The sequence below is a fragment of the Lathamus discolor genome, chromosome 2 (genome assembly GCF_037157495.1).
Source record: "Lathamus discolor isolate bLatDis1 chromosome 2, bLatDis1.hap1, whole genome shotgun sequence".
In the NCBI taxonomy this organism is placed as follows: Eukaryota; Metazoa; Chordata; class Aves; order Psittaciformes; family Psittacidae; genus Lathamus; species Lathamus discolor.
The window spans coordinates 111103759-111119219 of record NC_088885.1 but is presented as its reverse complement, the minus strand read 5'-3'; the positions used below and the strand labels follow the sequence as shown (position 1 = coordinate 111119219).

The following is a 15461-nucleotide window of genomic DNA, read 5'->3' as shown; positions in this document are numbered from 1 at the left end:
ACTGTGTAAAGCTGTGTCTTGGGGAGAGTCATTGTTCCTTTTGTGACACAAGAATGGCAAGCTCAAAATGAGGTGCACTTTGACACAGCCTGAGTGGTGGAATTCATATCTGTATGTTGCTCTCAATCTTATCATATCATAGAATGGTTTAGGTAGTAGGGTACCCTAAAGATCATCTAGTTCCAACCATCCTGCCATGGGCAGGGATGCCTTCTACTTGACCAGGTTGCTCAAAGCCCTGTCTAACCTAGCAAAGAGAATAGAAGAAATACAGAAAATGCTTAGACAGAATCACTGAAGAAAATTCTGGCTGCTACTGTTAGCTATGACAGTGCCATTTCTGGCTCACAATTGCACCAGAGCAGTAGTACTACTGTATGCTGGACTTGTTCATATCCTCTTTCCTAGACACCCTTATTGTCATCTCTGGAGGCAGTATGTGTGTCCAGACTGACATTTGATTTTACTCCATATATTTATTATTTTGAAAGTTGTAAGTGTGGTGTAGTAATGAACAACATGAAACCGGCAGGATATGTGGAAACATTGGTTTCGTATGGAAAAACTCTATGCACGCTGTAATGGCTCCCTAGTGTGCCCCTTTTTAATTTCAGGATAAAATGAAGTATTTTAAAGAGATTATGAAACCATTGATGATTTCATTAAATGGATGTGATAGACTGTATCAGCCCATTAAACTGCGTGAAGGACATTAGAAAGGAAGTTTTTCCCCCTCATTCTTTAATTACCTCTGAAATACTGTTACCATGTAAGATGTAAGTGGAAGTCGTATGTTTGCTTTTATAAACCAATTTGTTTTAGTAATCTAATTTAACTATTAACATAAAAGGAAAATGGCTGTGTAGACCTCAAAGCTAAACAGGAAAATTGCTCTGTAATGACAGAATTAGGTAGAACTTGGTGTTAGCTGAAAATACCTCTAAGCTACAGTACGTGTTTCTAAACAGTTCAGGATATGCTGTATTTAAAGATATACATACAAAAAAATATACTGAACCCATCCAAGTGAGTTCAATAAATCCATCATAAAAGTGAGGCCTTCTTATTTTAATAGAACATATTAAACTGTTGGATGTATGGTTCCCTATTATGACATCTTAGTATCCTTATGCTTTAAGAAGAGGAGAGTGTGGCTACTATAGGTCTGTAAGGAAAGATTTTCCTTCCTTTCTGTATTTTGAAAAAAGTGAGAAACAGGAAAGCTGAGAGATGTTATCTGCACCCATCAGCAATAATGATCCTGTCTCTTTTCATTTGGCCTTTATCCTTTTTCTCCTTACCATTATTGCTAAAACTGTAGTATATTCTCATCTCTGCGACTGGCGTGGCTTTGAACAGATACTGCCTTCTTACTGCTGAGCTTGTGTGCTCTTCCTCCCTGTTTCTTCACCAGTGGTACCGCTTAAAGCAGCTATGCTTCTGTTTTCCTTTGTAAAAATAAGGGAAGCTGCCAGTTTGCAGTATCCACAAGTTTTTCTGTTTTAACTAATTTAAGTGAAATAAAAGGCTGTTCCATGTTTTGTGTTATACACTAGCTATCTAAACATTTTACTTCTATCGTTCACAATTCTGTAAAATTGCCTTGAGCTTAGTCTTGTGTTTGCAGTCCACCATTAAAATAATGCCACACTATTATTCCTTCAGAATTCCTTCCAGTTGAAGAAATTAAGGATTTCAGAGTTAAGGATTTCCAAGTCTGAATTATTTTAAGGGCACAACCCCACCCCTTCTTTCTGGATACTGTAGCAAAGGGGAGCTGATTATTGAAGAGCCTTTAAAATATGCAGTTCTTGGCATCTAGCCTCTTTTGATGTTGTTTGCATGATTTTTCAAGTGTGATTTGAAATTACTGTGAGATCAATAGCTTGAATCTGTAGTTAAAAAAATTGTGTTATACTTGAGAGAGTTCATATCTAAGATCTGAAAAGCACTGTTATCATGAATTCTGAATTAAACAGTATTGAAATTTGCCTTTGCTTGTTAAAAGTGAGTTTGCGTACTGTTTTTCATCTTGATTTTAGAGCTTTTAAAAAGAAACGCAACAAAATACCCAACACGCCTGACAGACCAATGAAACCATGACACTTTCTGCACTCACTTTTTTTTTATAGGCTTATATTTTAATATTTTGAAAAACAAGTTTAATACAAAAGAAAGATTGATGTTAAGATTTTAGAAATATTTCCATTTGTCCTATATTGTTGTGTTCAGTGTCTAAAATCTCCCCTTCTCTGAAGACAGAGGCTGAATTTTGGCTTTTGAAGCAAACCCTGTAAGGAAGCAGGTAGTTGCAGTGCCCCAGAGCAAAGCAAGATTTTTAGAATTTGGTAGTGCTTCAGCTTGATGTGTGGAAAAGTTCTCTCTTACTCTGGACAAATTTGATTGACTCCACAGTTTCAAAGGCTTAAGGGCAGAGTGGACCCCAGACTTTGGCAGTTCATCACTGTCATTCATCTGCTTTTAAAAATCTCTGCATGTGACCTTGCAGCCTCCTTCTTTGCCTACTGCTTCTCACAGCATGGGGCTCACAATGCACAGAGCTACCGGTGCTCTTTATACTGCTATACACAAAGTTATCATGGGCTCACAGCTGGAGTTAGCAAAAATTGAAATTCTTTCATGGATTACCTGGGTATTTACTATGTATCTTTGGGAAAGGTGTTTTTTACTAGGTTACAAAGTATTTCTCACCCATAGCCTTATTTCTGCCTCTGTCTTGAGTCCAAGTTGTTGTTGGCCTCTTACTCTCTTATTTATATTACTGACCCATTAAATGTTTTTTTATTCGTTGCCGTTTGCTTTCCTTTTTCATCATTAGTGGAATCCAAAAAGATGGATCCTTTAATGCACTCAAGATGCAAAACCTGACTTTTTTTAAATGCTGTTGAAATATTGTGATACTTTTCTTGATTCTTGTCATTTTCATTGTAACATTTCATAGTTCAAATTAAGCCACTGTACGAAGAAGTAACTTAAACCAGTTATTTTTTTATGAAATTATAGGAAATGTAATGTTTTCATGAAATTGAAAAAAATAACATTTAGGCTTTTAAGTAATTCTGATTATCTATGTAGTTTTACTTCTTTACCTGTTTTGATATTTTAGCACGATTTTGCTCTTATAGTATCTGTAGTAAATAATTTCTATCTTACATGTGTCAAAAGTAATGACTGCAAGCCTATAAATAATTCTGATTTTGATAGCATTTGATTTTTGTTTTTTTTTTTGTAGCTTAAAATGCCCCATAGACTGAGGGGAGAAAATAGATTTGAATTTGAAGTGAGTGATCAAGGACTAATTTTTAAAATCTACATCAAGTTTGTATCTCTACTATGTATTCCTGGAAAATAGGCCTTCAAAAAGCTTATACTCTAACTTTTCTTCAGGTGTAATTAGTTGAAGCATGTAGTGGTCAAAGACTGATGGATTAGCTTTCAGTCCTGTATTGCATAATTTTATAAAAGCTGAAAACATTCAAATTAGGTCTAATCAGATCTGAACTGATCAAAGATGTGTCTGGTCTAATATCTCACTGCCAACAGGTGAATAGCAGGTAGCATAGACATGTAGGTAAAAATTGGATAAGTAAATAGCAGTACTTCCCTGACACACTGTGTTAACATCCATCAGTCTGTATATTATGACCTCCCTCTATTTTTGCATTGTACTTAAACATTGAGAAAGAAGACTCCCTACTGCTCTTGATTCTTCATGATACAATTCCCTTGATCATTTTTCATTAGATACCATATCTGTGGTTTTCAGCAAAACATCTGGTTTAGGTTTTCTCTGAGAGGAGGCAATCCACTGAAGAATCATCTATACCTGGTGTAAAATTTAGACTTAAAAGTTGGGAAGTTTGTGGCACTTAAGACTTAAAACTGTCTTCATTATTGTTATATTTTTCTTTTGGGTTTTTTTTGGTAGTTTTGTTTCATTTTTGTTCATATGGGTATATTCTGTGGTAGTAATGCCACATGGGCTTGTGGCTGTTGGTTCCTAGATTTAAGTTAGAATGTATAAAGCCAATATCTTGTTCATGAAAATTCTCTCTCAATTCAATGAATAAAATGTGGGGGTTGACTCTTGGAAATAAATTACCATAATTGTCCTATTTGCCAGTTGCTACTTAATGTTCAGGTGCCTACTGTGTGATACGGTGGGATTTTTTAACATTATTGAGCTTCATCAGAGCTGCTGTTTGTTCTTTTTGTATTTGGAAAAATAATTTTTTTTCATGTAAATGTGGAGCTAAAGAAGGTAATTAATAATTCATAGAAGTATATTTTTTGGGGGATAGATGGAAATTGAGTTTTGAAGACTCCCTTGGAAGTGAAGGAGTAACAGCAGTTTCATGTAACTGCTAACTAAATCAGTAAATAAATGTCAGTGATTTCTTTTGCTTGGGAAATTAATAGGGACAACTGTTTATATCTTGTCTCTTCAATTAGCAGCATGTACAATTATTTGTCCAAACACTTAGTTTTGCTTGTTGTTCTTGTTTGTTTTTATTTTTCTAGGATGGATTAGATGCTTTGGTGTATGACTTGGATTTTCCTGCCTTAAGAAAAAACAAAAACATTGACAACTTCTTAAACAGGTGTAAGTATTTAATGTTTCAGTTGTTGAATAACAAAAGACTATAAATACCAGTACAAAGAAAAAATGTAAGTGCTTTTAGCTTTTTGAAAGGCAACTGGGGATTTGTGGTGCATAAATTCTTTGCAAGTTGTCTTAAGAGTCTGATTATTTCCTAGTGAGAACTGGCAGCTCCCTATAGAAATCTAATCCGGGGCAATTGAATGTCCAAGTGTGTTGGGGCTGTAAATGGCATTGTTTTCAGTGGCACAAAGCCTTTTAAGAAAAAGGCCTGTTATCTTTGTTCTTGGCAGCCCTCTGGATTCCTGTAAAACTTGCTTTGTGATTCCATGTACTAATATATCATAAGCAATTAACAGTGAAATGAAATAACATGGATACAGTGTTAAGAAACCATATTAAAAATTTGTTCACTGACAGACTGGAGCATGTGTTCAATAGGCTTTTTTTAGTGTGAAAGGTCTCTTTTCATTGTATTATAAAATTCTTATACTACAGAGCTTATACTGCTGGGTTAATTTGTGCATGCAGCTGATGTATCTACAGAATTTCTTTCTGCATTTACTCTATATTTTTCCACTACCAGATTTCCTGCACGTTTTACTCTGTAATAACATTTAAAATTAATAAAGTTGTTTGGGTTTTTTGTAGAAGTCAGTACCGTAAGTTTCATAGTACTAATAGTTTTAAAAAGGGCATTTAAGGGTTAAGTCTTCTCTAAAGGCTGCCAGATGGATGAATTCTGGAAATTACGGCAGAAACACTTGCTGATTAAAGACTTGGTTCTGCTTGTGGACTGAATAGTCAAGTTTTGAAATGAAACTAGTGTTGTTAGATTTTTTTTTTTTTGCAGGAATAAGAATCTCAATTACATGTTGTAATAAATTAGTTTTGTGGCAAATATAATGTAATTTGCCTAAAATAATTTTTGCCTTTGGTTCGTTGAAATTGATGTTTTTGTTTCTTTTTCCAAGGTGTTTTCAAATAGTTTGCTTTGCAACTGTTAGCAATGTTAGCAAATTTGTGGGTTTTATTTTCTATTATTCTCTGTTTGTGAGAATGAGTCCAATAGACCTAGTTGGTGTCTCACTTGCACGTAAACTGGTTGTTGAGAGGCCTAAGTTCAAATGTTCTGTTAAACTTTTCACAATTCAAATTATATTTGATATTGCACACTGTTACATGCACATTTTGTATACTCAGTTATTTACAGAGAAGATGTGGTGAAATTCTTGGAGAAAAGAGAAGTTCTGTTAGGCAAAGGAAGTTCTCATTGCAACAGATAATTTGAATGTAATTTTTATGAATAATGAAATCATTAGTAAGACTCAAAGAGCTTAACTTTCGCAGTTGAGGCTGAGTGAAGGAGAAGAAAACTTGTTTACAGCCTGATAATGAATATCTCATAGGTATAAATTATATACTGTGTAAGATGTGACCTGAAGTAATATGAAGGTGGAGAACAAACCATGTTATTTCATTTCAAACTGCTTTTAGAACATTAACCTTCTGGGTTTGCTGAAATATGAAAGCAAGGTGTGAATGTGCAAATAGTGGCCTTAGAGGAAACAGTGAAGTCTAGTTTGGTTTGTATCTTTATTTAAAAAAATAATTAAAAATAGACATATAGGAGCATTGTCATGTTTGTTTTAGTTCAAATAGAAAAATGTTTATAATATCTTTTTGGTGTATTAGCTGTCCAGACAGTTTGCATCGTGATTCTAGATGTGTATTTGCAATCTAGAAATCTATTTTTAAATGGGAGTTTGCTTCCTTTATTTTATAGACTGATTGCTCTGAGCCAGTCCTGATCCCCTCTCATTTTTCTCTGGTGTACATTGTGTATTTGTGAAGGCTCCAAAGTCTGCTTCTACTGCCTGACGTTGTGAGAGTAATTTTTGCAAATGTAGAGCCCTATTAATTTTTTGCCATGTAGAATCATAGAAGGGTTTGGGTTGGAAAGGACCAACCGCCCTGCCGTGGGCAGGGATGCCTCACACTATACAGAATTAAAAGAAGTCAGTATTCAAGGTGGTTGAGAGCCTTACTTTGCAGCAGGGACTCAGGTTATTTCAAGATGGCATCTAAGCTTTTAATCCAACTTCAGGGCAAGTTGGAGAATGTGGTCTTTAGCCATGGGAGCGACCCCACCTGTTCATACAAGGTACGCTGTCTGGGTCCTCCACTGGTAATGGGAGATCAGGAACTGTATTTACGTAAGTTGCAGCCTGATAAACCTTGCTTAACAGATCCTAAAATATGGAAGTCAAATTTCCAACACTGTTGTTACTGTAACGTATTGCCTAAAAATAATGGAGTGTTAATATGTCTCTCAAGCAGTAAATTGCAATTTGCAACTGTTCACAAGCCCAGTTTGTTATTTAAAAATCCTTAGTTTGGATGGCTCTTTAGATGTTTTTTCCTTAATTCTGTTTTGGCCATAGGCAAGGCTTGTGATTGCAAATCATTTAAAGCATTCATATTGTGCCTGCCTTTCTTTTGCTTTAATGTCAAGATTTCTCATTCAGAAGTGGTGGACCTCCTGTTGTGAGATTACTATGCAGTAAGTTAATAATAGTTAGAATATTGTTGTTGTGAGAATACCTGCATTTTAGCTCCTTGCAGTTTTGCTCATCATCCACTATAGGTCAGTTTTCATCAGGGCAAATAAGGCAAAGCATTATTTTTTTTGATTACTGAATATTTTGATTCCTGTATGAAATAATTTGTCAGAATTTACAATTCTAATATAATGTATTGAAATCAGCTAGTGGTATGCTGTATTGTAAAGGGATGGCTTTACATTAGTGTAATGCCAGAGAGTATTTATTCAAACAAAGCTAAGTTGTTCCTGTTGTGGTAATAAAATCTTACGGAAATTCAATTGTACGTATGTTGCTTTTGTTTTAGATAGTGGCCAGTGCAGGTAGAAATCTAATAGTAATTTTCTGTCATTTTTTTAAAATATGAACTTAAAGCCCCACATTTTTCCTCTCCTCTTCCCCTGTCCCTGCTTCTTTCTAAACTTCACTTTTAGGCCTAGAATATTATTTTTCAAAACAAAATACCATTGCATAATCTATTTTATTAGCAATGTATCTGTTTTAGTAGACGTTCCTTGCTTTTAGAAGTAGTGAAGCATGAAGCTTTTCCATGTAATCTCATGCCAGTGTTGACCCACATGGATTAAAATAGACTGTTTTAATCTTTGACCAAATTTGGAATTAGACTATCTGCCCACTGGGAGTTTGTAAATTATGGTAGTTTATAGAATGACAGGTTTATATAAATAATTGCTGTGATTCCCACTGCATGTTTTAAATTAAAATCTACTTTTTTAAGTATTAGGAATAATAGAAGTGCAGGCTTTTTTTTTTTTTTAATAGTTTCTTCTAGTTTCATCTAGTATGTACTCAGGATATTTTCCTTGATGTGTTGCGTATTTATCCAGTAATAACCTTTTAATACTGATCAGTTTACAAACAAAATCATGCTGGATATGAAGTTTTTGCATAGCTTTCTTTTGCAGGTAATTATTTTAAAAGAAATTCCCAAATTAAGGTGTGGTTTGATTGCAGAGTCATTGTATTATGTTTATGTCAAGTTTTGGTTACTATGGTAATGGGAATGAGGTCATGCCTTCTGCAGAGGCTTCCAATAGGAAGGTAGGTTCAAAACGAAGTGCCTTCTTCAAGCAGCACATCTTCTAATCAGTATGAAATATTGAAATGAGATGAATGAGTTTAATTATATTGATTATATGTGAAATATAAATTTTGTTTTATGTAGATAAAGACACGGTAAATAAAATGAGGGACCTGCGCATGAAAGCTGAAGATTATGAAGTGGTGAAGGTGATTGGTAGAGGAGCATTTGGGGAGGTTCAGTTGGTAAGTTACGTTTCTGTTTGTGCATTTGAATGTATTCTGTAGTTTTTCCCCATGTGTCTGGATACGGTGTTCAGAAGATGCAGTCTTATAATATTAAATCCTTTAGCTCAGTGAAGTTTTCTTTTTATCCTATGGAAATGTTCTTGAGAATGTCATATTTCAGGGCTTTTAAAGTGCACAAGTATTTGTTTCACACTGTAGTCATGCTTCTCTATTAAAATGCAAAGGAATGTGTGTTCCTCATAAATAAGAAAATTAGCCTTTGCCGCTGTATAAATGTACACTTAAATAAATTTTCAGGACTAGAAGAATTTCTGCCAATTCAGAGATTACACCAGATTGTCTCAGACGTAGTTCTCTCAGATGAGAGATGTTCTGTGTTGTTTGTGATAGATTAGCAACCAGACTTGTTCTTCTTGCTTTATTAAGTTGAGAACTGGTGGGAGAAACTGGAAATATGGTAGCAAGTGAACATGTCTGCTAATGAACTCCAGAAAATGTGAATAGTTTTAACTTTATAGTATGTAACAGGTGCAAATATTTGTCCTTTCAAAGACTCATACCTACAAAGCAACTGTTACACCTATGGACTTCTCCGAATAGTTCCAGCAGGTATTTTAAGAGCAATGCAGATATTGTCAGATAGTAGAATGTAATTATGCTGTAGACTTACGGTATAGAATTCTTAAAAAAATATGAAGAGTCTTAAATAGTTAAATAGTGAAGCAGTAAAGTAATATATTTAGCAGTGTTCTTCATATGTTAGTGTAGCAACTTAATGCATTCTGTGTGTCACATTTGTCTTCGTAGGTAAGGCATAAATCCTCGAGGAGAGTATACGCTATGAAGCTCCTGAGCAAATTTGAGATGATAAAAAGATCAGATTCTGCATTCTTCTGGGAAGAAAGGGATATTATGGCTTTTGCTAATAGTCCCTGGGTTGTTCAGGTATAGTTATATTCCTTTTAAAGTGTTGTCATTATAGTTTCATTGCAACACTGTATGACTTGGAATTACATAATTTCTTAGCTTTTTGAAGACCTTTTTTAGTTCTATTGGTCTGTTAGGGAAACACATTATGTTAATAGTTTGTACATATTTGCCGTACACAACAAATAGCAGATATCACGCTTGCTTCAAAACAATGTTTTGTCATAGCATTTACAAGATAAACTATTCTGTTAATTATTAAAACTCTGCCAGATATACATTGTCGAGCCTGCTCTGTAGTAATTCACTCTGTAGTGGATAACAAAACATTTTATCCGCCTGTGCAATGAGCATTCTTTGAAATGATCTCAAAATTTATTGCACCAAATTCACTAATCTTAATTTGTAACTAGGAATCCTTCCACTGTAATATTTTGGAGGTCTGCTAGAGGATGCAGTAGTAGCAATTCTGTTACTCTGTAATTCAGTTTGCATAGAGATTCCTTTGATTTCCAACAAGCAAGAGTTTAAAGAAAACTGTAACATTTAGTCACTTGTTATTTTGTTTATTTGCTTTTTACAGTTATTTTATGCATTCCAAGATGACCGATACCTTTACATGGTGATGGAATACATGCCTGGTGGGGACCTTGTGAATTTAATGAGCAACTACGATGTTCCGGAGAAATGGGCAAGATTTTATACTGCTGAAGTTGTACTTGCATTAGATGCAATTCACTCAATGGGGTTTATACACAGGTGAAAAAGAAAGAAGTGTTGTTACATAGTTATTTTATTTCTGCTGTCACCAGAATGATTTCAGTGATCGTTCAGGCAGTTTTGAAATCTGTAATGTTGCTTCATCGTTGCTTAATTATTCTATCTTACAGCTTCAAAGGTTCTTGCCATCAGAAACTTCAAGTCTGAAGTGCTGCAGTCAAAGTAAAGGTTTTCAGCAGGCTGATGTTTCTCAGTTTGCAGAGTAATAAAGCTGTCCCACTTTACCCAATTGTCCCACTGTTAGGAATTATTAATTCTCTGCTCTACATTTGATGCCTCAGTGACCCATTAAACAAGAATTTGTGAACAGTGTGAGGAAAATGGCTTGGCCACATGTTTTCTTGTAAGGGGGAAGATGGAAGATTGAGATGCAGAGCAAGGGGACTTGGTTCAGTTTCATATTATGTGCTTGCCCTAAAGTGAAGTGTAGTCACTTCTTGAATAGGTTGAGAAATTTACTTTTTGATATTTGAACTTTAATCTGTTGTTAATTTTCAATTGTGTGAACTAGAAACAGAAAAATTTTTTTTTCTTTTTGAAAGAAAATGCAGCAAGAGTTTTGAGGAAGACAGTGTATAAATTCTCAGTTTGTAATCTGGTCTTATCTTAACACTTAAGCTTTTGAAAAAAAGCAAAGTAAAACAAATTACTAACCTGTTGCTTGAAGATCTAGAGCATCATTATGTAGGTGTGCTACATCTAATGAATAAATTATCTTGATGAATGAACCATTTGTGCATGTGTATTGCAAGCTTTAGAAAGCAGGCATTAGAAGCTGCCAGCAGCGCAGTGATTTATTTATTTCTTTATTTAAATTTAGATATTTTGACACCAGCAGAATTTTTTGAATTTGTTTTCCACTGGAGTTGGTTGAAGAATCTAAGGAATGAGAGGAAACTCATAAAAATGTGGGCCCACTGCTTAATGCATCAGGGACCTAGTGACAAAAGACATGGAGATGGCTGAGGCCACCTTTGGTTCAGCCTTCATTGAGAAGACTTGCTTTCAGGCCCCTCAGATCCCTGTGCCTAGTGGCAGAGCTTGGGAAAGTGACTGTGGCAGAAGATGATCAAGCTAAGTCCCAGTTGTGCAAACATGGGTATGCACATGTTCAGGGCACTAGACAAGATGGGCACGAAGGAGCTGGCCGGTACCCTTATGATAATGCTCTCTGTCACCGTTGGAATCTTGCAGCAATTACAAGATTTCAGGTGACAGCAAAAAAACAAATGGCACGCCCAATCTGCCCCAAGAAGGGCAAGAAAGGAGGGATCAGGGGAACTGCAGGCTGATAAGCTTAAAGGCAGTCTTTGGGAATTTTACAGAGTAAATTTCCAGGAAACCCATTTCCAAGCATGTGGATGGGAAGACGATTTGGAAGAGTCTGCATGGGTTTACATGGGTGAAGCACGCCATACCAACCCAATTGGCTTGTGTGATGAGATGATGGGCTCCAGCACTGAGGGGAGAGTAGTACATTGTGTCTTGACTTTAGCAAGGTTTTTGATGTAGCCAGATTGGAAAGGTATGGCTTAAATAGGTAGAACAAAGGGTTCAAAGGTAGCAAATGTCCTGCTAACAGTCTACTACCAGCCATTCCTTCAGAGGGTTGATAGTGGGGTCAGCACTATGTTTCCATTCACAACAGTGTTTGGGTGAGACAGAAAGCATTAGTCTTTTTGGCAGCATCAGCTGCCCAGCAGGACTTTATAGAAAACATGAAGGAGACTTGAGATTGCACACTGAAAAGATGAAAGGCAGTGGATGATGCGAATTGCAGCAGGGGAATATCTAGCTATTCATTAGGAAATATTTTTCCATTGTGAGGCTGGTCAAACAATGGAAGAGAGTCCTAGAGAGGTTGTGGAATCCCTGTCCTTGAGGAAACAATTCAAGACTTAACTGGATTTGACCCAGAGGATCCTAATACAGATTTGAAGTAGGATCTAACCGTTAGCTGTACTTTGATCAGGCAGTTAACCAGGAGTCTTACAAAAATCCCTCCCAACCAAAATTATTTGGTGAGCATACCGATGCATTTCCACGGCACTTAATTTGACAGTTACGGCCAGAGTTCTCCTTTAAGGTCCCTGAGATATCCTTTTTCCTGAAATTCGTGTTATGCTTTCTTGATAATTGTTTCCTATTATTATTCTGCTTCAGTATATTTAATAACATCAGATATTCTGCCAGTTACTTTGTGAAAACTTATTTTCTATAATTTAAGTATTTTGTGGAAAAGAGCATGGAAAAAAATGCTTGTTCACATTAATATAATTCTGAAAATCACATCCATTTGTTAGAAGTGGTACAGAGAAGAAGCTATATTTTAAAAGTCTGAGATAGCTAACTTGGAACCAGAATGTTGTTTTTTCCTGTATCTTCAAACAGTGAGTGTTTTCTAGGAACTTGTGCTTCAAGATTAATGTCCAAAGTTGTTAAATTCAATGACTGAAGGCTTTATTCCCACTTTCATTATAATTTTTTACAACGTAGTTCAGCAGTCTGTTGGACAGACTTGGAGCAGAAAAACACAGGGGATATAGTGGTGCTTTCATGTTGGTATTTTTCCTTGCAATGTTGCATTGAAAAATAGTTTACTTTTGTTGTTCTCAGAAGTTAAACTGAGTTATTTACTTAAAAAAACCCCAACATTTTTCTCCTTTCAGAGATGTGAAGCCTGATAATATGCTGCTAGACAAAGCTGGTCATTTAAAACTAGCAGATTTTGGTACTTGTATGAAGATGAACAAGGTAAACATCTATTTTTAATTTCATTTTTTCTGTTTGTGAAAGGAAAACACACTTAAAAGTAAGAAAACATTCTGAAAACTTTTTTAGTTGTGTGGGAAGAGTTGAAAGTTCCACTCTGTTCCAATTACTAATTATGCATTCTATTCAGTGACAATATAGAATGCAGAAATGGTTCTTGAAGTAGGGAATGTACCAACTTCTATACCATTTCCTAGAGGAGCTTTCTCAGGTCAAGACTGATTATCTCTAGATCTTCTGGATTATTTTTAAAGTGCTTGATTATCAAAACTTAATGCAAAGAAGTGATATTTTCTTTACATAATGTGTCAGTAATGAAAGAATCAAAATTTATGTACAAGTCACTAAATCCCAATTGTATTTATTAGCCATATGCTGATGTAGCAAAAGGACTGATCTGAAGGGAACAGGTTAATGAATGTCATTGTTTTACTACTTTTTCTTGCTTTTAAAAACATATCCTGAGGTCACAAAAAAATACAATTTTGCAACAGTATTTCATGTACCATGGAACACTGTTATTCCCCGCTCAAAACTTGGTTTGTGTCAGTCTGCACATATTTATGAGGAAAACCATGTGAAATGCATGATATTTCTTAGAGATTGTGTAATAAGTATGTTGTGTTCTCAACATATTCCAGGAGCTTTGAGTAAATCACTGTATTTAGCTGCTTTGCCACAAATAAAAAGCAACAATGAAAACCAAGTGCAGGTTATGTGTATGAATTTGAAGAGTTGCTTCAAGTCACAAACAATACGCTTGAGTGGAATAGCTGACCAGAAATTTGGCTTTATTTTGACTTTATATTGATTGTGTTCTGAACACTGAGGAATTTTGAAATATAGAAAAAAATTTATCCTAGTGTTTAAGCTGTAAGTGCCAAAAAAAAAAAAAATTAAAAATATTACAAAACTTTGCTGTGTATTAGCATTACTGAGTAATTTCTCAGCAGAGAAGCCTAATTGTGGTGTATTCTGGATTTGCTGCATACACAGCACTGGATTTATATTTGTTGTATTTAGTTATGTATTTTTATGCAAGTTTTTCAACAGATCCATTTCTAAGAGTGGCACAGGATTATTTCAGAAGTGCCCAAATGGCACTGGAAAGAGGTGCATGGTTGCAGCTTTGGCATTCTGGATGCCAGCGCTAGTGTGACTGATCTCTGTCCTGCCAGCCCTTTTTCAGGGGTGTGAGGAACATCAGACATTCTTGCCTTTTACATGTTTTGAAGTCTGTCAGAGTTTTAAGTCTCTGTCTGCATTTAATCTTGGGTCAGAGGTGAAAAGTTTGCACTTCAGCTGATCCTGTCAGCAAAATCCCTGTTATTGACACATTTATGCTAACAAGAGGAGCTTTCCTTGTTTATGGTACATCCTGTCAGTATATGACATGTTTATACTGGCACAAGGAGGAGAGGCTGTGCAGTGTTTACAGCACCTAAATGCAGTTCTGATTGCTTCTCGGATATTAACTGAGGTTCTTAAACTAACTTCCACTGCATTTGACAAATCTTGTGCTTTGTTCTGGATTAGTATCTTAAAATTTCAAAATGTTAAAATACCTATTTAAAACAGAATGTTTGACAAAAATTGATGTTGATCTGCTGGTGTTGCTTAGGCTGCAGAAAGTCTTGGAAATAGCTTGCAGTTTTGGATCTCGTATCTGGGTTTTCCTCCCTTTTGTAGGAAGGTATGGTACGATGTGATACGGCTGTGGGAACACCCGACTATATCTCTCCTGAAGTATTGAAGTCCCAGGGTGGTGATGGTTACTATGGGCGAGAATGCGACTGGTGGTCAGTTGGAGTCTTTTTGTATGAGATGCTTGTAGGTGAGTAGTAGGATAATCAGAATTGACTTTGCTACTTAACTAGACTCCAAAAGCACAGTTGTTTTTAACTGTTATAATTTTATTAAGCTCTTCTTTAAGTTGTGGTTTACTGATCTTGTGTTTACAGAAGGAGGACTGTGCCAGTGTATTTCTAAAACACAAACATTTGTCCTTGCCTCATGTTCATTAAGTAACTTACCTTGTTGCATAGGTAATTCAAATATTATAAATCAAATCTAAAATACTTTTGATCTACTTTTTAATTTTTATGTTGCTGCTTTTTCAGGTGATACACCTTTTTATGCAGATTCTTTGGTTGGAACATACAGTAAGATTATGAACCATAAGAACTCCCTTACTTTCCCTGATGACAATGATATTTCCAAAGAGGCAAAAAACCTTATTTGTGCCTTTTTAACTGATAGGTAAGATTCAAGCTTTACTCAAAATGGAAGTAAGACTTTGTTAAGAAAATTTGTTCTTAAGTTGAAAGAACGTGAATGTATTTGTTTTGTGTGGATTTCTAAACTGTATAAGAGAAATCAAACTCTTACTGTCTTCATAAATGCAGTGTAGCTGCTCCCATTTTGATGCTGCCTAGGCATTTTTCTGATCTCTGAATGCATTTACATTA

The 15461-nt window shown here is 35.4% G+C and overlaps 1 protein-coding gene across 1 annotated transcript in view; it reads left to right on the top strand.

Moving 5' to 3' along the window:
- Nucleotides 1–15461, top strand: part of ROCK1 (Rho associated coiled-coil containing protein kinase 1) — an 84634-nt gene that overhangs the window by 28400 nt on the left and 40773 nt on the right. The window contains exons 2-8 of the mRNA XM_065668092.1: nucleotides 4543–4624; nucleotides 8411–8511; nucleotides 9322–9459; nucleotides 10025–10200; nucleotides 12891–12975; nucleotides 14683–14827; nucleotides 15114–15252. Of these exons, the coding sequence (XP_065524164.1) occupies nucleotides 4543–4624; nucleotides 8411–8511; nucleotides 9322–9459; nucleotides 10025–10200; nucleotides 12891–12975; nucleotides 14683–14827; nucleotides 15114–15252 (866 nt within the window). The remainder of the gene's footprint in view (nucleotides 1–4542; nucleotides 4625–8410; nucleotides 8512–9321; nucleotides 9460–10024; nucleotides 10201–12890; nucleotides 12976–14682; nucleotides 14828–15113; nucleotides 15253–15461) is intronic.